Source organism: Bactrocera tryoni, chromosome 2, assembly GCF_016617805.1.
Source record: "Bactrocera tryoni isolate S06 chromosome 2, CSIRO_BtryS06_freeze2, whole genome shotgun sequence".
NCBI classification, from domain to species: domain Eukaryota; kingdom Metazoa; phylum Arthropoda; class Insecta; order Diptera; family Tephritidae; genus Bactrocera; species Bactrocera tryoni.
In genome coordinates, this window is record NC_052500.1 from 82590837 (window position 1) to 82616411 (window position 25575).

At 38.0% G+C, this 25575-nt stretch overlaps 1 protein-coding gene across 1 annotated transcript; it reads left to right on the forward strand.

Moving 5' to 3' along the window:
* The first annotated feature begins 1102 nt into the window (after nt 1-1102).
* On the forward strand, nt 1103-4297 carry LOC120769652 (endothelin-converting enzyme 1). The gene has a single exon (XM_040096757.1). The coding sequence runs from the start codon at nt 1725-1727 to the stop codon at nt 4134-4136; it is 2412 nt and encodes an 803-aa protein (XP_039952691.1). The 5' UTR covers nt 1103-1724; the 3' UTR covers nt 4137-4297.
* The last annotated feature ends 21278 nt before the right edge of the window (nt 4298-25575 follow it).

The window sequence follows — 25575 nt, forward strand, 5'->3', positions numbered from 1 at the left end:
AAAAGGGCCCGATATTGATAACAAATTTTTCCGTTAGAACCGAAAAGCATTGGCAACTTATTCTACGTAGTACGGGATAGTCTTCGGAATCTTATGAGTATAAATCTCTTGATGTCTTATATTGGAAAGAATGACTTCCTTTTATTTTAATAATCGCAAAACTGTATGTTCTGAAGAAAAGTCGTTGATACTCGATTTGCACATGAGGCCAAATCTTCTATTTCTACTACTATATCAATCGTATTGAAACAAATGTCTCATTTCTGACTTTTCGATCATAACTTGCGGAGTTTCCTGACGACTTTCTTCACAGAACTTCGCCATAGATTAGAGATAAATTTAGCCAATTTGTTTAGGAACAGTTTGTACTTGAGAGCAAATCGTTCACCTTTACTACAAAAATCTCTCCAAGTTGTTTTGGAATTGTAAAATGTAATTCTCGCCTACAAATCCTCTACGTTATCGTACGATTCATTGAAAGAAAAATATAATTGAGCGCTAACTTCATAATATGCTTATAAATAACAATAACCTTTCCTTTGTGTTCGTTTTAAAGAAAAACAGGTTCAAAAACTTAAAGACGAAGTCTATGAATTCTTCAATAATTTACTAAGCGAAAGACATTTACTTAAAATGGTAGTAAACCACTCAAAGCCCTTTAATTTTTTCAACAAAAATATTCGTGTTATTTTTCACCGTGTAAAAAGTGTCTGACTCAACACACTGCATAAGAAAATGAGCATAGATAAGTGCGGCGAAAGGGCAACGCGCGCATAAAATCAACGCAACGGCGTAAAAAAATTTGCGCTGATAAGCGAGAAGCGACTGAATTAGCGCAAGAAATGAAATGAAGCGTCGCAATCCGGCACATATTGACTGAGCGTGAATGAATCTCTGTACGTATATACGGCGTAAGTGTGTGCGCGCGCTCGCGTTCGATAAGACACTTGATTGGCTGGCAAAGCCGGCAAGCGCTTTCCATATATACGCGCGTCTCGCGGTGTGTGTGCGCGCCGACCATTTGTCTTATGAAACCGAATATTTGCAATTGAAGACCAAACCAAATCGGCAAAACTCAGTCAGTCGCGTTTTAGGAACAAAGCGAGCAACAAGCAAACCAAAAGTGAAACTAATAAGTGTTCATTAAGAAATATTAAACATCAAACTTTAGCAAAGAGACAGTGTAAATACGCGAGCGAAAGTTCTAAACGCTAGTAATAGGTAAAAGGAAAAACTTAGTGAACGCGGTAACTGAGCTAATAAGGGCTAGTGCACACGTTCACCGACAGCAGCAAATATAGGCACATAAGCGACACGTGCAAACAAAAACAAAAATAGCAAAATATTAAGCAGCAAAAAGTACCGAGTGCCAGCAGCAGAGGGGACAACATCAGCGCAATTGCAATGATTGGAAATTATCAGGAAAACCTACTGAAACTACAAAGAGCAAAAGCGAAGGCAGCAGCGTACAGTTTGGGCTGAAACGCCGCCGAGTTGAGAACATAAAAAGCGTTTTCACATCAACGTGGAGCGCGAAGACAGAGAAGCGCAGTGAAGCTGAAAACGCTACGGAAGCAAATTTTCAAAGGAATTAAGCGCTTAGCAACAAAGCATTTTCCAACAGCAGAGCGTTCACATTACTTGAGAGGCAAAGGAAGGAACGGAAATAGACTACCACGAAGAAGAAAAAAAGACACACCAACACAACAAAGCAGCTGAGCAACATGCAAATAGCACAGAAGCGCTGCCAGTGGTCATCAGCAATGCAAAAGCCACAACAACGACAAATAAGTGGGGTACTTCAGCAGCTGATAAGCGTTACATGTCACGTGCTAACGCTCAGCTTGCTGACGCCAATAGCCCGTGGCGCGGCGCCGCGCCCTCTCTACACAGACAACAGTCAACCATCGGCTGATGCAAAACACTCCCTCTGGTTGCACGTGAACAAAACGTGTCTGACGAGCACTTGCAATAATACGCTCACCGAGCAGCACCTCGAACAGTTGGAGCGTAACATCGATTGGACGGTGAATGCATGCGACGACTTTCACACGCACGCTTGTGGCAAGTGGGTGCCGCCAAGTGGACAACAGAGCACCGCAAGCATGCTGCAGGTGGGGGAGGAATCGTTGACCGCGCGTTACGTGGAACTATTTGAGCGATCACTAAATGAACGGCGCGCGGAAAGGCGCGATGCAGCGGCAGTGACGGCGGCGCTTACGAGAGCGGCACAGCGACAGCAAGTGCGGCGTGCGCGTAGGCATGGAAGACGCGCTGCGGCGAAGCATGTGGACGCGACAGGAAGTGGCAGTGAAAAGCAGCTAGAAACAGCTTTAAATGTAGAAGTGCCCGTAGAGGCGTATGACATGACGACGGAAGCTGAAGATTACGATCTAGTGCTTTCGAGCTTGTTGCGCTACTATCGCGTCTGCAAGCAAGCAGAGCGGCTAACCGTACGCGGCTACTATGATGAAATACGTGCAGAGGGTCTACTGCGGCCTCACAAACGTCACTGGCAGGAACTACTGGCCAACTTTGCGCGCTATGGATATGGCGAACAATTCGTATTCTTTCGCGTACGTCAACAGAATGCGTCACAACATGATATTACTGTGCTGCCGCATGACACACATAAGCGGCTCAATTTAACAGCGGAAATATACGAATTGTTGCGCGCACATACACACAAGAGTCGCGCCGAGTTGGCAACGGAATTTCGCGCTTTGGAAACACATGTCGAAGGCGTGGTGAACAACATGTGCGCGGAGGATGGTGTGGCGTACAACAACAACACGGTGAGTAGCACAACTGCAAGAGCCGAACAACATGCGATTAACGACCAGCCTGCGATACCCATCAGCGCTGAGGAGGACTGCGATCTGACGGAGACTCTAACATTCGCTGAGCTGACGCAGCGCTGCGCGGATGTTGATTGGCAGCGCTTCATCGGCGCGCCGCTGGGACGACACATGCACGCGGCTGATCCGATACGTATTGATTCAGTGGCCACAGTTTGCAAGCTGGCGCGTTACCATAACCGGGCTGAGCATGCTCATATCAATTTTCTCTACACGCTTGCACGTTTCCTCAGCTATTTGGAGCAGCAGCAATACAATCCAGTGCGTTTGGGCAACAGCGGCGCTACATGTATACGTCACATGCGTAAAACGCTGCCAGTCGTCATGACCTACGTCTACGATCGCGCCTATTATGCGCCCGTGCGTGCTGACAGCGATCGCGTCATTCTCACAATATTTGCCCAACTCAAAGCGGAATTTGAACGCACCTTAACCCTCAACCGCATGCAGTTCGATGCTGACATTTTGGAGTATTTGCAGCAGAAACTCTTATCGCTACGCATCAACCTGGGTAACTTGCCGCCCGCGGTAAACTCTTCATTCTATGTGGACCTCATGTGGAAGCTGAACGTCAGCCACAATAACTTCTATCGCAATCACCTGCACGCTTTGGCTCATACCTACGGTCATCTGCGTCGTTTGGCTTCCAGCGCTTCGAAGAAGCATAGCCGCAGCGCTTGGTACACTTTCAATTACCACGAGCCCACCTTCCCGGACAATCTGGATGCGACGCCTTACTATTTCTGCCTGAGTAACATGATAATCGTGCCATACGCCTACCTACAAACGCCTTTTTACGATCGTCAGTTCTGGTCCATTCTATTGTATGGCGATCTCGCCAACACCTTGGGTCACGAGCTCATCCACAGCTTTGATAGCTCATTCCTCGAGTATGACCACGTGGGCAACATGAATGAACTCATGATGCAGCGTATCTCATCGAATGCGAACTTCGCACGCAATTCGCAGTGTCTAAGTCAAGGCACCAAATTCCTAGCCGAGCGTATTGCTGATGTGAGCGGCACGCGACTGGCGCTCAACACCTTTATGCGCGATCCACAATTCGTGAAAACAAATGGCCGCTTATTTTTCCTGCAGTTTGCGCAATTCTTCTGTAGCAACACCGACGAGGCGACCCATCAGCTGCAGGATCATTGGCATGATACGGACGCATTGCGGCTGAACTACACATTGTCGCAGATGCCAGAATTCATGGACGCCTTCAGTTGTCCGGCCGAAAGTCGCATGAACGCGATGCACCGCTGTGGTCTGTGGTAATTAAGGCTCGTTTAGGGGAAGGGGTTTGGGTTACACAAATATAGTATGAAAGAAAAAATTAGTATTAGCACATAAAATTTATAAGTGAAGTAGCATAAGCAAATCTTTTAGCGCTAAGGTACTTAAATGAATTTACCCTGTAACTAGTCCATAGTCTTTTTTTATACCTATTAACTTTAAAATTATTACAATAATTATAATCTATTTTAAAACATATTTTTTGTAAGAACTTAAAATATAGTGAAGTTATGAATGCACATACTACACATATATCAACAAAAAACAAGCAAATGAAAATGAATAAAATTTTTAATTTTTGAGAAATCAAAAAAAATGTATTTATTGAAACCAATTTGTGTCCTATTTATTGAATTTAACAAGTGCGGCTCAAGTATATTATAACATGAGCTGTATGGTTTTCAACCCAGATGTATTTGGGTTAGGGTTTTGAAATTCGGTATTACCGATATCAACTTTACTCGTAAAAAAAAAAAACGGTTCAACTGTTGTTAAACTGTGCCAGTGGGATTGATTAGAGTATCAAAAACATACAACCGCTACCTTTTCACCGTTTTGTGAACAATAACTAAATTTAGTTGTTTTTATTTTTGGTTAAAAAAATTTCATTTGTTTAATTATCTGTAATACCTTCATTTTTTAAATTGGCAACACTAATGAAACTTCGACGGAAAAAAGTTGAAAATCGTAATACCAAAAATGGTATTCTATAAAACTCGAAATAACGAATGCCGAATTATTGTTAACAAAGTGAAGCTATTTTCGGTACAAGAGTTTTATTCAATTTTCAAGCTTCCGGCCGGCACTTTTAATTGTAAGTTTTATATAATCCGATAATATTTGAACGCCGATTTCTTAAATTTGCGGATTGCCTACCTCAAACACAAGGAATATAAAAATTTCATCATTACATACAAAAAATGTAGGGATCCCAAATAGCTTCTGTCAATTGGATTACTAGTCGCGAAAAATATGGCGAGATGGCTATAAGTCGGGCATAAAAATATCGTCAGTCATCCCGAGAATACCTGCGCATGCGAATGCTTTCTTTCAATAAGATTATTAGTTCTGAAAAATTTCGGGATCCCGATTTTTTTTTAATCTCAAGCATAGTTGACTTAAAAAAGGCGGGAAGATTAAATAAACAAAATAATCAAACGTCACTAATCCCGAAATTCCCGCGATCGCGCATACTTTCTTTCACTGAATTATAATTTCGGGATTTTCATCTTTTTATGTGATCCTAATATTATTTCATTGTAACTTCGGGTTTATTTGAATTATTCACAATTAGAAAAAAACAGTAACGATAATCCCGAAAATTTTCGGGATTTTTATAATTTTTATGTGATCCCGATATTTCTTCGTTGTAATTTTAGGTTTATTTAATTTATGCACAATAAGAAAATATGCGAAATATACCGTCAATAATCCCGAAAAGTTTCGGGATTTTTATCATTTTTATTTTATCTCGATATTCTTTCATTTCAACGGATCTTTCGTTTTGTTGGCCCCCTGTAAATTAACCCGCTAAGTATATGTACATATGTACATATGTGTGTATGTGTATATATGTACATATGTGTAAATGAACCTTCAAATCGCTCATAAACCGCAAATGAATTTAAAAGTATTTCACTCAGCAAAAATTAGTTTTTTCTGCTCTACTATATAGTATATGGTAAAAGAATATTTAAATTACTTTGAACAAATAAAGTATATACATATACATACATATGTATATTTCTAATATAAGTATGTATATATGTACATTCTAAATATTTATATACTTATATAGCCAATTAATTGATCAGACACAATTATGTTTGCAATAGTAATTGGTTTGATATTTAGAGTGAACAAATTAAAATTATGTAATTTGAGATTCTTGTATAGAAATAAAATTTTATTTCCATTTATAGCTTTCGTTAATTTTTTTTAGCGACAATATTTTGCATATGCTAGCCAATTAAAGTTGCAACAAATATGTTGCTAACCGTTTATGATTTAATGCAATTATTATTTGCGATTAATTATATTACAAATTGCTTTTTCACAAAACGAAAAACAAAAAGCAAAGCACAAAACATATTATAAATTAATAGATTTTTTAATGTGCAACAAAAGAGCCATCAAAGCGGCGCCAAAAATAATTCATTTCATTTCACAGCTACTCATTTCATTTCATCATATCTCTTTCATTCATTTCTGGTATTTATTGTCAAACATAAATAAGGTTTTAAGTATGCAACTAAACACACATTGTGCACGCCTGAGCTTTCACTTTCACACATTTTCCATACAAACATACCCGGAACATGACTGATTTATCCGTATTTGCCACAAAATCCTGTTTCGGCGCCCGAAAATTTACGAAATTATCAAATTTCCAACAATATTGTATGAAATAAAACGATTGGCCCGCTTCGCTGTCGCGCTGTTGGCTGCCTGACTGGCTCTAATAGATTACTAAATCAAATATATTGCGGTGATTCCGCTTCACTTTCATTTATTCAGTTTCAAAAACATGCATTTTGCTGCTTGCCATTTGCAGTGATATTCCAAATTTAATACAGTTTTCATACTTTTTTGAAACTATACAAACTTAATTTGCGAATTAAATGAAAATACAGTTATATTAAATCAAATGAAAAGCAGCCGCCTGAACACAACGCATATATTATTTATTAGGTAACTCATACGCCATGGTAGTTTTGCCGGCAATAAATTTGATTTTATTTCGAAACGCAGCCGAGCGTAAAGAGCATTAAAATACGCTAACATATTAATATCTGGATATTAGAACGTTGATTAGTTAATGTTTTTTTTTCTATAAACCATAAAGTCAAATTTTTTCAATAATTTTTAATTTTGTCAAATTTTAAAAAATATTAAAAATTTAAATTTTTCTTGTTTCATTTGATAGAGAAATAGTTAAAGAATACACATGTCATACTTGGAGTAAATTGGAGAATATATATACATATAACTTTTGATATTGGGGCAATTGCATCGTCTTAAAATTTAAATCATAAATCTCAAATCTTAAATCTTAAAACTTAAATCTTAAATTTCAAATCTTAAATTTTAAATCTTAAACCTTAAATCTTAAATCTTAAATCTTAAATCTTAAATCTTAAATCTTAAAACTTAAAACTTAAATCTTAAATCTTAAATCTTAAATCTTAAATCTTAAATCCTAAATCTTAAATCTTAAATCTTAAATCTTAAATCCTAAATCTTAAATCTAAAATCTTAAATCTTAAATCTTAAATCTCAAATCTTAAATCTGAAATCTTAAATCTTAAATATTAAATCTTAAATCTTAAATCTTAAATCTTAAATCTTAAATCTTAAATCTTAAATCTTAAATCTTAAATCTTAAATCTTAAATCTTAAATCTTAAATCTTAAATCTTAAATATTAAATCTTAAATCTTAAATCTTAAATCTTAAATCTTAAATCTTAAATCTTAAATCTTAAATCTTAAATCTTAAGTCTTAAATCTTAAATCTTAAATCTTAAATCTTAAATCAAAAATCATAAATCTCAAATCTTAAATCTTAAATCTTAAATCTTAAATCTTAAATCTTAAATCTTAAATCCTAAATCTTAAATCTTAAATCTTAAATCTTAAATCTTAAATATTAAATCATAAATCTTAAATATTAAATCATAAATCTTAAATTCTAAGTACTAAATGAAAAATCATAAATCATTAATCTTAATTATGACATAGTAAATCATAAATCATAAGTCGTAAGTCATAAATCGTAAGTTATTATTTATGGATCTAATATTAAATCAAAAATCATGATTTATTAATCATAGTAATTAATCATTAATCTGACATTTGAAATAAATCATAAATCGTCTATGGTAAATCAGTAATCATAATTTTGATAAAACATAAATCAAGAATTTTAAACCAAAAGTTGTAAGTTATCAATGCTTAATCATAAATCATTATTAATCATAAGTCAAAATCATATATCTTAAATCACAAATATGATGAAAAATAAAAACTATATATATACTTATTCGCATATTTCACCTACCTTTTAATCTTGACATTCCCTCGATCGCCTAAAGCCTCCGAACGTCTGAGAATGCTTCAAACCTGCGAAGCTTCCAAATTTAAGCAATTCGTTCCTAATCAAGAAGAATTTGTAACTAATTACCCACACCTTCTCGTTGCATATTGTTTTCGCCGACTTATTTAATTCTCTTTCATGCCACACATTAAGCTTTAATGGTATAATTGCAAATATCCTGCACTACTACCACTACTACCTTCATATGGATGCATATGTGGCATGCGGCTGCAGCCTTCACCTTGCAGTATGCCTTACACCTACCGCCAGCGCTCTACAGAAACCACACCAACTTAATTCGTTCGTTATGCGCGGCCGCCAGCACTTGATTGCATGCTCCTACAGCCACAGCCACTGCAATTACTGCAGCAGCAAGGCGACACATATGTATGTATGTGTTGGTGTGTGCGTGGGAAACTTCTTTGCTAACAACTGCTCTTGAAAGCCACAATCAGTGTGCTGAAGTTGCACCTTTATTTTCGCCGTGTTGCTTTAGTATGTGCTAATAGCCGAGTATTTTATTTGCGACCGCCCATATGTGTGTGTGTGCAAGTGTGTGTGCGCGTTGTCACCTGACATCTGCATCACGTCAGCGCTGTCTTGTAGGCAGCCTTGTGCGGCCGAAGTACGTGCATGCCGCGCAAATTGTCTTGCTGCCGCTTGACATTTCTATTTAACCACCACGTGACTGTATTGCCCACACCATGTAGGTGTGTGTTTGTGTGTTTATCTATTTCTGCTTTCATTGCATGCTTCGTGATTTAAACGCGCGTCTACAGCGCGTTAATGGACTATTAATGCAGATGGCATCGCCGCGCTGCTCACCAACTCGCTCCTCACTCTAAGCGAGTGGAAGTGTGGCATGCGAAGTTGCTTGGTTTGCGGATTTTAGCACCTGCTTCGCTTGACACATTCAATTGCGCCCTCCTACACACATACATATGCAGTAAGATGAGTGTATTTGCACGTCTGCTTAGATTTAATGAGGCAAGACTTGTTCTGTGAAATGCAAAGAGCATTGAAGGCTTTGATTTTTATATAGTTACCAGTGCTGCTCCGTACGGCTTTTTCTTTCATTACAATAATTGCTTTCGAAATTGGTCTTATTAACATTTGCTTTGTAGTTTTATGCTTAACATTGTGTTTTTTCGATTATTCTTCTTTATGTGGCACGGCTTTGATCTGGTTTAGTAAAATACTTTCCTGCTTTAAATTCCATTTAGCTTAGTTCACATTTCCATTTTCGTGGTAATTGAAAAGTCTACGTGTCAGCATTGTGTCATAGCTTTTGAATACAAATATTGAAAATGATGACTTCCGCATTTTGGTAGAATCAAGGTCGTTTGATCACATTAGCAATTTCTCTTAAAGCACTCTTAATTTTTGAAATTAGTTCGATCTTTTCACCAGCCAGCAACTTAATGCAGAATATTGTAAAATTGGGTAAGGAAAAACTGCTTCTTGAATGTCATTCGGTTAAAAATAATACACAAGGGTTGTATATCTCTGCTGCTGTTGAATCTTCATCCTTAAACCGTGAATACGATCGTTTTAATTTGATCACATAGTGATAAATATGTATGTCACAAGGTTTTCTTCAATGATGTACGCTCTGCTTTGGGCACTTAAAAATTTTAATAGCTTCCAAATACAAGTACATATATCCACAATTTATAATATGACTCATTTTATGTGCGCAGTGATTCCTGCTCCATTCTCTTCTTAATTCTTTGGTGAATGAAGCCATAGCCCCACACATATTTATTGGTTTTCATATTTCAACTGAAAATTTGTCATACGGTGCGTATGAGTAATATTATTGTGCTATTCACCACCGAAGCCTCAAATTATGAATTTAATCTGAAACAACATATATTTCTATTTTTGTAAAAGAGATAAAGTTGAGATCTTACAGAGAGAACGCATTCTTATAACCGTTCTTCAGAATTCTCAGATGCTTTTTTCTCTTTTACGGGTGAAGGAGTAGGAAATGCCTTCCGCATCATCGGAGCAGTCGTCACAGCAACTTACAGGTCACTAAAACCCCTCCTCCCCCCCTAAGGAACCACCTTGTAATCGCTTTTGCTTTACTTCAGGGTGGTTTTCCATTTTGAGAGACTTACATTTGAGCACCATGTCCCGTTTTTTTCGGCGTAGCAAATTGCTGCTTATTTCTGGATAATCCCCCCGTTTTTTCGCTCTCCAGCATGACACCAGTTGAATTGTGCACATTTATTGAGCTAATCGGGTTTTCTATGGCGGTGCGTTCCCGTTGCCATCACACACATTTGAAGAATGTGTGTTCTGCGTCATCTTCTGTCGCGTCGTTCTATAGGCTTGGCGGACATTCGACTTTACCCATTCTATGAAGGTGCTTTCTGAAATATCAGTGTCTTAGTTGGGCATTAGTCTGCCAAGATTGGAGGTGATATTCGCTGTCTTTCCTGCGGCGTGTTGGATTTGTACCCAGAAGGTTAACCTGGGATCCAGTCTTTCGACTAGGTAATTCACAGCTTTTTTTGTATTTAGAATATCATTGGTCGTTTGCATGGTAAATATTGTAAATTGTTTTGAAATATCGTTAATCTAGCATGAGAGAGGGCTAGATAAGATAAATAATAATAAATTGTCGCCTTCGAACACTAAGTGAATTTTAGTACCATCAAATCATTTTTTTTTGTTTGAAAGACCGAAGGTTATTAGCTTTAGCACGTTAGGAAATTACCAACAAAACAAGAAAAAATATTATTTCTAATATACGGCATTTGAGTGATCTGTCTCTTTGAATCTCATTAACCCACTAGCAGGTCAAATACTATTTCTTTCAAGAACGGAAACTTCATACGAGGAAATGAAATTGTGAAGGGTAGCTGTGGTATGGAACCTGTTTAGAAGTTTTTGTTACTCCACCCTCTCATAGGTTTAATATACATACACAAATCACTAAAGTTGTATTAGTTGTATTAATCACACTCGTTAAGAATATGTCGATTTAACAGTAACTGATATAGTAAAAAATATGTCAAAGTCGCACTCCATAAAACAATTCTGTTGAAAACTACTAAACACCAGCAGTATTAAATTTCACAGCTTTCACGGTTCTGAAGTGCTTTTCAAAACTGGACTTGATGGATAATGTTTGAAATGTGGAATGGGTGGATAACATAATACCGACTTTCGTAAGTCTACGTTTACACGGACGAGTTAATGGCGTTATCGAAATAAAGGTTTGGAAAAATACTGCCTCTAAAGAAAACTTTTTCAGCTCTAATACTTAATTGTCGAAATCGGACCAATATAATTCAAGACCCCAGATAACAAATATGTGGCCCACAGTGCCCATTGCTGACTTTTTAGGGAAAATAACTGTACATTTGTGAAATTATTATTGATTTTCACATATTAACTTTATCAGAAAATAATATGTCCCAAGGATTTCAAACTTCGGGCTTGCTTTAAAAGTAATATTTCATAATGTTTGTTTAGGAAGAGAAGCATTCTTCAGAAATCACTTTAGAAAACAGCAATTTATGTCAAGTGAAATGAATATATCCACCAGATTAATGTCAAAACTTATTCATAATGATCTCCACATGAAAGCTTGCAGCCGATGAACTGGTAATTTTTTGACAACGCAGCGTTAGAATCAACTTATATTGAACAGATGCAAGCGGCTTCTTCACTGGCAGGCGGTCAACGTGGTCACCATCTAGCTGCTAAATATAATGGTTGGGTATGGAGTATCTTGTAAAAGCGTTATACCCCTTCGCTGGTTCAAATTTTGGCAGAAGTGTGCCAGCAGGAAGTTTTAGAAGCAATCTATTCAATCTCTTCGATGGAGAGAAATGTAACTTTCAGCAAGTTTCTGCTTGAGCACACAACGCAATAACCACCTAAAATTGGATCATTCCTACAATATTTGTGGCTGCAGATGATTGGGCGTCTAGAAGAACATATTTAAGTCCATTGGGCTACAGGTTATGGTCAGAGTTGGAGAAAGTTGCCTATTGAATAGCCTCAGAAATTGTAGAGTCACAAAAAAACCTTGGTTTGAACAGCGTTGCCAATACTATTGGAAACTCGGCATAGTTGTGTAAAAGCAAAGAATGAAGCAATTTTGTACACCGCCCATTTGCTATGCCCATATCTAAATGGATTTAACTTCATTAAAAAATTTATTGCATTTCCTTTTTTATAACGGCCTGAACTTGTAACAGAACTTATGGCAGGACTAAGTATAATAAAATTCAGGGGACACATTTCCTTACAAATAATGTGGTTTGGCACTGAATATGACTAACATTGGTCTAAAGGTGTTCTCCCTGTAATACCGATTGGCGATCCTCTGGTTGATGTTATCTTTATATAACTCATATTTAGTATATGCGTGTCTTTCTGAAGTACATAATGTGCTTTCGGCGATTTCTGCGATGAGTGTAATTTTTTAGCAAAGAAGTTCCATTAAATTTTGTGTGCGGAATCAAATTTCTGGGGCCTAAACGTTCAGAATGTTGGAAAAGGCTTTCGGTGGTAATTGTTTGTCGCAAGCGAGTGTTTCTGCTACAAATAATTCAAAGAGGGTCGAGAACGCTTTGACAACGAACCACCTCCAGGGCGGGTATCAACATCGACTGATGATCAGCACGTCAAAAAAATAAAGAAATTGTTGCTTGAGAATCGGCGAATAATAATCAGAGAGCTTAATATCATCGTTGGAATATCGGAAGCATCAGTGAAAACCATTTTGAAAGATCATTTGGGCCTATGAAAAGAGAAAGCAGGAATGGTTCCAAAATCACTAAATTATTTTGATAAACAGCATCGCATTAACGTCTGGGAAACAATGCTTTCCGACCACCAGGATGTCATGAAACGTATTACTACTGGCGATGATTCTTGGATCTATGCTAACGACAAGGTTGAGCCGAAGATTATGTTCACAGTCAACTTCGATTATCGAGGTGTAGTGCACTTAGACTTCCTTCCCACCAGCCAAACTGTTACCAAAGTATACCATTTCAGTCTTATGCGCCAGACAATTCGTAAAAAGTGGCCGGAATTATGAGCCGACAACTCTTGGTTTTTGCCCCGCGCTAATGTACCATCTCATACTGCATTGATTTTTCGTGATTTTTTCGCTAAATTTTCAACTAATATCGTGCCGTCACCACCATATTCGCTTGAGTTAGCTGCATGCAACTTCTGGCTATTCAACAAACTCAAATGACCGCTTCGGGAAAACCGTTTGGAACCAATTGAAGACTTTAAACGTGAATCGCTACACGTATTGGAGGCTGTTTCGGAAATTGACTTCAAGAACTGTTTCAAGTGGGACAAGTGTATTGTTTGAGCGGGACGATACAGACGTTGAAAAATAAATAAATATTTTTAAAATTATGAACAAAGTCTTACTGTTTTTCGTTCATAGCAGTTAATTAGATTTATCTTAATACAAGTATATCCCAATCATGAAACAGAATATATGTAGCAATGAAACAAGTGATTCTAAGGCCTATATTCCATGTTAGTAAACTGTCAAATACGATTGGAATTCTTTCACGCTTCCATGTAATAATAAATCTTGAGTTCATTCGCAATATTTTTTAATAAAAACCTAAAAGTATCCCCCAAGCTTTGAAGCTTGCAAATTGCGAGAGTTTGACATGTTGTGTTACGCCTGAGCTTAGCCTTCCTTACATATTTATTTACATTGCTACCTCTTTAACTCTTACGTCAATGACATAATTATTAGATGCTCCCAAAATTATCTTAAAAATATTTGTTAAAAAATAATTACTATGCAGAACAATCCAAATTATACGCTCTCATTTACATAATCATCTCATACAACACCAAGTGACAACACAAGGCCACAAAACAAATGAAAGTCAGGCAACATCTTATAATTTAAACACATATGGCAGCGCAAATGAAGGAAGGCGCTTAAATGCCAAATTTGTTTGCTCATTCCCGAGCAAATGTTGAAATATGAGCAAACTACTCATGTGAAAGCAGCAACCGCGCAAGGCCATTAACATACATTGGTATGCATGTATGTGTAAATGGAATGTTTCGTAACGGAACAAATAACAGTAACCAATGTATTTGCAGGCATAACGCTAATATTTGCCAATGGCGAGCGAAATAATGGCGAATTATGTCAACGCAGATTTTCAGCGCATCAGCAAAACAACAAAGCAGCAACAAAAACAAAAATAAAGCAATCCACCATAAACGCGAAATGTTGAACACACACACACACACAGAGTACAACAGCAATCGAAGTGACCTCGAATTGGGAGCCGAACGGTCGTTGGTCCACTCATTGCCCCAATTTTCGCTGCCGCTGCCACCGATATGCCTGACGTATTTCACTTGTTCACTTATTTATTTTTAATACCCACCCAGCTGCACACTTACATGAACCCACTCACACATATACACACATGCAAATCCTGGCTTTTATATGCATGTCTGCTTGTGCAGCTGCTCGTGCAGCGTGAAATTTCTATTCGCCAATCGAAATAAATAATTTCTGATTTTCTGAAAACCGTTACTATAAAATAACAACAACAAGAAAATTGTATGCATGTGAATAAGTCAGCAAAGGCAATGTCAGCTGCCACATACAAATAGCAAAGTGCTGGAGTACAACGAAGGCTCTTTGACTTGCTGCGGAAAAAATGTGAAAATTAGGCGATTGTGGAGCTCGCGAGCTAAGCTTAGGTTACGTAAGGTTGAATTTGTGATACTAAATGAACTGTAATGCTAGCTGAAAATGATAACTTTGTTCAACAGCAGGGATCCCGCACAGTGGCCTCTGTACGAACTGTCACATACCCGCTGATAAAAAAGCCAGATCTAGCCTTTAAAAGAAGGTACAACAGAATTTCAACGGGCATATTCATATGATACTTAAATATATATTTCAATAACTTCATAAGATAGGCCGGCCTGTCAACAATTTAAATCGTACCTCTAGCCGGAATTGATGATTCAGAATATAGTAAATGACCTCTGAATCCTATCGATACCAAAAATAGGGATATACCCCTGAACAGGGTATAATAAGAAAGTCATCCAAAGAGGCCGTCACATGAGACGACCCCCTTAAGGTTGTAACATTGAGAGGGGAACGTAGAGTGTTTGTCCGGAAAGTAATAGGACTTGTCCGCGACTGTACTTCAGAGCATGCTCGCGCCGACTGGATTCGGTATAGGGCGTTCCTAGCTAACCCACGAGCTGCTGGTCAGTTGTCTTCGAGCCTCTTGGGAGTCAGCACAAACATTTTCGTGCGACGTGTTTCTGTGAGTGGTACAAGTCGAAAATGCAGTGAATGTGTGCCAAGAAATTTTGAACATGTGTGAAAGTCAACCCCGATTTAGCAAATCTAAAGTCAAAACGTTGCTCATTGCCTTTTTTGATATCAAAGGCATCTTCCACCATAAATATACTTCCTGGACTTGGCGTCGACGCTAAACGATGAGTCAATCGGGTCCGATGGAAGTTGAAACAAGACAACGCCCCGGCTCACACCGCCTTTCTTGTGAACACAAGAACAAGAACACAACTTAACCAAGGCCGGCATCCCAACGCTTCTGCAGCCGCCCTACACCCCAGATGTGACCCCCCCGGACTTTTTTTGTTTCCTTGCCTGAGGAGGCAAGCATTTTGAGACGACATAGAGGATCCAAATAGCCTATTTTTAAAGTTTTTAAAGAATTGTAAAGATTGGTTCAATAATTTTTTTTAAATCGACGCAGTAATATAATGAGTGTTTAATAATTCGGGTCGGTACTCAACTAACCCCCTGTTCTCTAAGGTTGGATCTATGGGCCTCCCGTGAGCTTAGTAACTATTCAGCAAGCAAACCTTGTAAGGCCGAAATCCTTCTTCCTTCTGGCCGAAAGTGGAATGCAAGAGGTTCATCGAACTATTTGCTCTGGGCGAGGTTCATCGCGTCGCTATGGCTTGACTGGCTTTTCAATAGGCTCACATTAGGTGAGATTTTATATCATATCCGACCCCAAAGATGTAGGGAAGAAAGCGAGGTGCAACCATCTAGATATTTTCTTCTTAACTGTACATCTTTTACTAGACTGCCAGACATACTCCCCCACACAAGGAGGTGGAACGAGGAGATTAACGCACTAAAAAGCGAGTGCCTTAAAGTGAAACACCTTTTCCAAAGACCTGTGCTACCCTGCTAGAAAAGGTGGTGAAAACGCGTTTCCCAACGCAAAAGCAGCAAAGGATCAGAAGAATACCATCAGTGATTGAAGCTTTGTCAATCGGCGATGAGGAGGTAGTAGAAGCGGCTGAGAGATTCCGCACTTGGAGGACTTGAGGCCTCCCAAACAAGGCGCTTAAGATCGCAGTGAAACACAACAACAAGGCCTTCGCTTATATTCCTTCTCGGTGTTTAAATGAAGGCGTTTTCCCAAGAGTATCGAAGAAGCAGCGCCTGGTCCTCCTTCAGAAACCAAATAAACCGGCAGGCGAGCCGAGTGCGTATCGATCACTTTGTATGATCGATGCGATGGCTAAAGTATTAGAGAAACTGATATGCACAGCTGGAATGTCACCTATAAGGCTTGTCTAAAAACCATTTTGGTTTCAGGAGACAACTATCCACTGTAGACGTAGTCGGAAAATTAGACTACATTACGGCCAAGGCCATAGAGGGAACTAGGTGGATGCATTGCGCAGTTGTCACACTTGGCGTGACAAATTCTTTTAATTCTGCATTATGGCCACATAGCATTATGGCTCTGGAGGCAAGAAACACACCGGGATATCTGTTGAGGATGATTAGCAGCTATCTGTCTGACAGACTGCTACTGTATGACACCGATGCAGGTCCAAAACTCTACGTGGTGACAGATCGAGTACCGCAGGCCTCCGTATTGGGTCCGTTACTATGGAATGTACAGTACGACGGGGTGTCGTACATCGAAGAAGCTTGACACCAGCTGAATAATCTCGCAGAGAGTTTGTGAAGAGGCATTCTTGCCCAACTTGGTCCTGCGAAGTACAAGTAATACCTAACAGCGATCCCGCAGATAGAGTTAAGGGTTTACTACGTATGTAGGTATACTTGTCCGCAAAACCAGTAAAGTTAGATAATGCAAATTGGGCGTGATCCCGAAAGAGGTGTATCTCTAGCGGGCAATATGAATTGTGCATGCTCCCTTCCTACAACGGCAGTATCTTTTTTCTGAAACAGAAAAAAAACACAAGCAGGTTTGAGAATCAAAAAGGACTAGTGTTCGCAGCTGTAAAATTCAGATTCTGAGTTACCTTTGGTGCGGGGATCAGGCCTGCGACTTAACCTAACCCAGCCTAACTTAATTTAAAGTAACAAATATCACCAAAATGACATGAACAATGAATGTGATACACGATTTTCTACAACTAAGGGTTCGAGTTCAAAATTATAAAGACTCGACGCAAATAATTTTAAGCTGCGGAGGTGGCAAAGCTTAACTAGAGTTCAGGGAAACGGGTATAATATTTCAGAGTTGCATTTGTTTAATATGCCTCTTCAGTTCTGTTGTTGTAGGAATATGTATAACTGTTAAAATTTTATACCCTTGATGGCTTAAATCGCATACAAGCGACTCCGTCTAGCACTCGCATTGCCAATCTCAGAAAAAATATTAATACTGCGCATATTGAAACCGTTATTAATACAAATATAATTTTTTGTTGTAATGTATGCGAAAATTGAAAAATTTGTGTGTAACGGTAAATACTGAATGCATGCATGAACCCACAAAAGGTTGCAAAATATTAGCAGCTTGCTTGCATAACTTCGGCAAATAAATATGAGAGTGTGTGCCTGCCACCAAACACAAATACAACAAGTAAGGAAGGGCTAAGTTCGGGTATCACCGAACATTTTATACTCTCGCATGGTAAAGTGATAATCGAGATTTCATAATACGTCATTTACATATTTTTCAAATACCGTATTTTTGTAAAGTTTTATTCCGCTATCATCATTGGTTCCTAATGTTTATACTCGTATTATACAGAGAAGGCATCAGATGGAATTCAAAATAGCTTTATATTGGAAGAAGGCGTGGTTGCGAACCGATTTCACCCATATTTCGTACATGTCATCAGGGTGTTAAGAAAATATATATTATATACCGAATTTCATTGAAATCGGTATAGTAGCTCCTGAGATATGCTTCTTGGTCCATAAGTGGGCGGCGCCACGCCCATTTTCAATTTTAAAAAAAGCCTGGGTGCAGCTTCCTTCTGCCACTTCTTTCGTAAAATTTAGTGTTTCTGACGTTTTTTGTTAGTCGGTTAACGCACTTTTAGTGATTTTCAACATAACCTTTGTATGGGAGGTGGGCGTGGTTATTATCCGATTTCTTCCATTTGAACTGTATATGGAAATGCCTGAGGGAAACGACTCCATAGAGTTTGGTTGACATAGCTATAGTAGTTTCCGAGATATGTACAAAAAACTTAGTAGGGGGCGGGGCCACGCCCACTTTTCCAAAAAAATTGCGTCCAAATATGCCACTCCTTCACTTTAATATCTTTATTTATGGCTTAGTTTCGGTTTCCGCCATTTTGTGGGCGTGGCAGTGGGCCGATTTTGCCAATCTTCGAACTTAACCTTCTTATGGAGCTAAGGAATACGTGCACCAAGTTTCATCATGATATCTCAATTTTTACTCAAGTTACAGCTTGCACGGACGGACGGACGGACAGACGGACGGACAGACAGACATCCGGATTTCGACTCTACTCATCACCCTGATCACTTTGGTATATATAACCCTATATCTGACTCTTTTAGTTTTAGGACTTACAAACAACCGTTATGTGAAGAAAACTATAATACTCTCCTTAGCAACATTGTTGCGAGAGTATAAAAAAAACAATAAAGGTGCAAGAATTAAGTATTTTATAAATTTTGAAATTGAATTGGTAAGTAAAACTTTGGTTTTTATTATACTCTCGCAACAATGTTGCTAAGGAGAGTATTATAGTTTTGTTCACATAACGGTTGTTTGTAAGTCCTAAAACTAAAAGAGTCAGATATAGAGTTATATATACCAAAGTGATCAGGGTGACGAGTAGAGTTGAAATCCGGATGTCTGTCTGTCCGTCCGTCCGTCTGTCCGTCCGTCCGTCCGTCAGTGCAAGCTGTAACTTGAGTAAAAATTGAGATATCATGATGAAACTTGGTACACGTATTCCTTGGCTCCATAAGAAGGTTAAGTTCGAAGATGGGCAAAATTGGCTAATTAACTAAGCCATAAATAAAGATAATAAAGTGAAATTTGGCCCAAGGGATCGCATTAGGGAGGGGCATATTTGGCCGTAATTTCTTTGTAAAAGTGGGCGTGGCCCCGCCCCCTACTAAGTTTTTTGTACGTATCTCGGAAACTACTATAGCTATGTCAACCAAACTCTACCGAATCGTTTTCTTCAGGCATTTCCATATACAGTTCAAAAATGGAAGAAATCGGATAATAACCACGCACACCTCCCATACAAAGGTTATGTTGAAAATCACTAAAAGTGCGTTAACCGACTAACAAAAAACGTCAGAAACACTAAATTTTACGGAAGAAATTTCAGAAGGAAGCCGCATCCAGGCTTTTTTTTGAAATTGAAAATGGGCGTGGCCTCGCCCACTTATGGACCAAAAACCATATCTCAGGAACTACTCCACCGATTTCAATGAAATTCGGTATATAGTATTTTGTTAACACCCTGATGACATGTGCGAAATAGGGGTGAAATCGGTTCACAACCACGCCTTCTTCCAATATAACGCTATTTTGAATTTCATCTGATGCCTTTTCTGTATAATACGAGTATATACATTAGGAACCAATGATGATAGCGGAATTTTTATTTAATGAAATCTCGATTATCACTTTATCATGTGAGAGTATAAAATGTTCTGGTGACACCCGAACTTAGCCCTCTACTTGTTTTTATTTAATTTTTTGAATATTGATACGATTTTTTTACAGTGAGTTAAAAAAAAAAAAAAATTTGAAAATGGTGAATTTTAAGCAATTAACGAATGAGGAGCGTTCAGTCATAATTCGTTTGCATAAAGATGGTCACACACAGCTTTATATTGCTGAAAAATTTAACAAAAGCCAAGTCGCATTATGGAAAGTTGTTGCAGGCTACAACAAAGAAAATCGAGTCATCAGGAAGAAGAGACAAGGGCGCCCAAAAATTACAACGAAGAGAGTTGATAAACGAATTTTGGATATTTCCAATTATAATCCTTTCAAATCAGCTCCAAAAATTCGCGCACAGCTTATAAAAGAAGGCAAGAAGGCCCCCTCAGTGCACACTGTCCGTAATAGATTGCGCCAAGCCAATATTCACGGCCGCGTTGCAAGAAAGTTACCATACCTAAATGAGCAGAATAGGAAAAAACGACAAACATTTTATGAAGAGCACATATTGAAACCTCAAAATTTTTGGCATAAAGTGCTCTGGACTGATGAATCGATGATTAGACTTCGTTACTCCCACGGTATGGTTTATGTTTGGCGCTCACCCGAACAAGAACTATCATACAGGTGCACTCTACCCACAGTTAAGTCGGCGGAAAAAGGCTTAATGGTTTGGGGATGCTTATCTGCGAATGGCCCTGGCAATATTGTAGTCCTGGAGGGAAAAGTTACTGCTGCAATTTATTTAAATATTTTAAAGGAGCACGCGATTCCCGAGGGTCACCGCTTAATTGGCCATGATTTCCTTCTTCAACAAGACAATGCGCCAATTCATACTGCAAAAGTCATCACAGAACATCTACAAAATGAAAATGTGAGTGTATTGAAATAGCCTCCTCAAAGCCCTGACTTGTCACCAATTGAAAATGCTTGGGCAATCCTAAAGATGCGTATAGCTGAAGAGAAACCCCAAAACCTGACTGATTTGAAGGACTGCATCTATAACATTTGGAATAATTTTCCTCAAAATGAGTGTTTGAAGCTTGTCAACTCCATGCAACAACGATTGGGTCGACTAGCTACACGAAATTATAGACATTGTGGATATTAAAGATTTTGATAACTTACTTTTTCTACATGGAATTTACTGTATGTGTTTATGTATTCCTTTTATAAAAGCAAAAAACTAATTTTTGGTTTTAAAATTACTTTCATTAGATACTTTGAAATATGGTCTCAATAAAAAAAAAATAGTTTGTTTGAAAACTGTAAACTTTAAAATTTTATTAACTTCGCTGACTTATATTTCACTTTGATAACTTATTTTTTTAGCTACTGTATATATATATATATATATATATAATCAAATTTTTATTTCTAAATGAGCACAGATTCAAAATAATCTAAATCAGTTTTTCACAATTCCAAAAATGGCTGATGATAAATAAAGCACACCTGCATAAGCTACACGCTCAAATCACAGTACAAAGCAAAAGAGGTCAAAAGATCATACAATGTCGAGATTTATTTTTTGAAAGTGATAGTTTTATAAGATATTGCACAAGATTTCAAGCTTCCCCTATTACTGATATCATGGAATCAGTTTTGAATATAAAACCAGAAAGTGTTAATAATCTATGGGCACGCCTTCTGGCAGCGTTCAATACAGTACTAGATACTGACGACGCAGAACTCCCAGAAAACACAAAAGCTTCGGCGACAGGCAAGTTTGATAACTGCCGCGATCAGTACGAATTAACAAAGGGAATGATAACAGAACACATAAGTTTATTAAGGCCAAGTAGAGCCACTACTCCCCCTCCCAGAGTAATTACAATACCAAAAGGCATGTATCTAAAAGTACCAGCTTGTGATACTGAAGTTATGACTAATGGCCGTCCTTCCGGGACATGTTCACTGCCGTTTATATAAACCATCCTAAACTTTCACAAGCACAAAAGCTATACCATCTCAGGTATAAAACAAAAGGGGAAGCAGGCAGTATCGTCAAGCAATTCGCTTTAAATGACGAAAAATTTAAACTTTAATAGAAAACCCAATTAAAACGTTATTGCATTTCCCAAAGATTCAACAAAAAACCAGCTAGGAATTTCAAAATTTATACTCGACAGTGACCAATTGTTTATCAGTGTTAAAAACATAAAATATCTCCACAGAATCGTGGGACCCTAAGATAGTTACCATTTGAGCAGAAACACTGCCTGATGCTGCGTTACTGCAATGAGAACAATCACTAGTGGAATGAAAAATAATGCCCACCTGGCAACAGATGAAAACATTCCTCACTGCTCAATACGAGATAGCTGAGCGAATAGACAAAAAACTATAAAGTTAAAAAGGCATCAAAATGACTGAAGTAAAAACTTGTTTAAACCCCATAACATACCATATAATAGACACGTTCATAGAAGTCACACATTCGTGTCAAATCAAAATAGTCAATGGCAATCATTGTGTGAACTCTGTAAGGGAGGTCATAAATTAAGATCTTGCGAGAGATTCTAAAAGTTATCCGTTTCAGAGAGAAACTATCTGGTCTGTCAACACAAACTTTGCATAAACTGCCTGTCGAATTCTCATATGACAAAAGACTGTGAAAGCAAATTCAATGCGGATATTCTCAATGAAGACATCACACATTGCTTCATATTACCAATTTCCAAAATATGAAGAAAAATCAATTTCAAAAAACTACGCGGTTAGTCGCTACAACTACATTAAGTAATCCCGAAACCTCAAATCTAGAAAAGATAGAAGAACAACCATGTTGCTCTAAAGCAGCATAAATTCAAGCGCTTCATTCAGAAAATTAAAGCTAAATTCTTTTAACCACTGCGGTCATCACCGTTGAACATAAAGGTGATTTATTCAAACTAAGAACGTTAATAGATCAAAGCTCTCAAAGATCCTTTATTTCATCAAAGGTTCAAAATCGGCTAAAGTTGCCAATAAAACATTCCAATTTTCAAATTTCGGGAATGGGCGGAAGAATTATTCAAAATTCAAATAAAATATGCCCAATCACCATAGTTTCTCCAAATGCGGATATAACAATATATGTACAAGCCATTGTTTTACCGCAACTTGAACAACTATGAAGTAAATAAAATACACTGGGAAAAATGCTCACACCTCAAATTAGCAAATCCCAACTGGCATACTCCATCACAAAACGACATATTATTAGGCAGTGACTTAATACCTCAAATAATTTTTGAAGGTATAGAGAAATTATCCAATAAATTGTTAGCCCAAAATAAAATCTTTGGGTGGATTATAAGTGGCCAAGTGGAAGATATCTCAAACGAATATTTAAATAATGAACTTAAAAAATTCTAGTAAGTAGAAGAATTACCCCAGATTACCTAACTTTCAGAAGAAGACCAGGCATGCGAAGCCTATTACAAGTCTACAACAACAAGAAACGAACATGGTCATTATGTTGTGCTACTGCCATTCAAATCCATCTTTCCAGAAACTATAGCTCTAGGCCAGTCTAGAATCTCAGCAGTCCAGCATTTCCTAAGCATGGAAAAAAGTCTGATAAAAAAGTGAGCTAAAAACACCATATGATAAGTGATCGACGAATATTTTGACCTCATTTACATGGGAGAAACTGTACCATATGAAAAAATATCCGAATTAATATAATATCCCATTATGGGGTAATAAAACCAGATAAAATCATAACGAAAGTACGAGTGGTGTTCAATGCTTCAAAGTGTACGAGCTCAGGCAAATCACTCAATGATGTAATGTACCAAGCCACTGCACCTCACCAGCACTATACTCAGAATCACCAGAACTGTGGCCAAAGTCTCCCGTTCAGAATATAATACCGCCGGAAATTTTCATATCACTCCAGAAGAGGATGATATTCTCAATCGATTTTCATTATTTCCTAGAGCACTAAGAGTGGTCGCTTAAGAAAAGGAATATCAAATGATGCTTGCGTACTCGTACAACTAACGCATTCTGACTTGCAACATGCCAAAGTTAGTCTCATCACATACACCCAAACTCGCTATTTCAATCGAGAAAAAACAATGTTGCTCGAAAGACGACCACTCGAAAAGTGAAGCTCTCTTCTCGTCTTAAATCCATTCTTGGACACTAAGGAATTAATAAGGACAAATGGAAGATTAGCGAATTCCAGCCTCAGTTGCAACGAACGGCATCCCATTATTATACCTGAGAAATCCCGTTTTACTTATTTATTTTTAATATATCTTCACCAGCTTATCGATTGGCAATTTATACCTCCATGTTCTCCACACATGGGCGGACTTTGGGAATCAGCAGTAAAAAGCTTTAAGTCCCATTTAAAGAAAACGGCAAGTAATCACAAATGCAATTATGAGTAGTTTACTACACTACTCACTCGTATAGAAGCCGTATTAAATTTAAGACTTATATCTATCTCTCACAAAATCCCTCCGATTTCACAGCCTTTACACCGGGACACTTGCTCAGAGGAGCTCCTCCTCTCGCCATTCCTGAGGTAGAAGGAGACTCACTCACCTTAATAAACCGATGGGAAAAAGTTAAAATTCTCCATCATGAACTCAGCCTTAGATGGAAGGAAGATTACCTCGCTTTTCCATAAGAGACATCGATTGAACACGATCCAGAAGGAACCCAGTACAGGCAAATACATCGTCACACAGGAGGAATGAATTCCCCCAACCGAATGGCGACTAGGCCGTAAAAAATATCTATAGCACAAGTATATGATGATATACGTATCAATCTCTAAAAACAAATACCCAATTACATATATCAATCAATAAGCCATACCATGTTTTAATATAGTATATACCTATTCCAATAGAAATCGCTCGAGCCCACGGCCATTGCATGAATTGTTTGGTAGACTCTCACACCACATTCGAATGCCCAAACGACGGGTCATGCCAATATTGTCTACGCCCTCATCATACCCTGTTTCACCAATTCCCCGCCGAGTCAGTTCGCCAGCAATCCACACAAATAACAGGCGCAGACAACACGAGGATCCCGTCTAGCGCCGAAGAGTGCAGCATTCAGATACAAGGGGAGTGCGCTCGCGACCACCTCCGCCAAACTACCCAACATACCAAAACGCTTTGGAAAGAACTTGTAACTAGCTTGCTGCCCTAAGCCTTATGCTTAGGAAACTGTCGTGACTACTGTTGTGAAAAGGCTTTTTAATAATTATAGAATAAAGAAAAAACGATCCCTCGCTATAAGCTTAGTAGTCTAAGTATACAACAAGCTTAGAAGTCTAATTATAGAACAAGCTTACTGAAAGAATAGTTTTCTAAACATGCTTACAATAAGCTTAGTTTAGCAAAATTTTTATAAGCTTGTGAAAATATA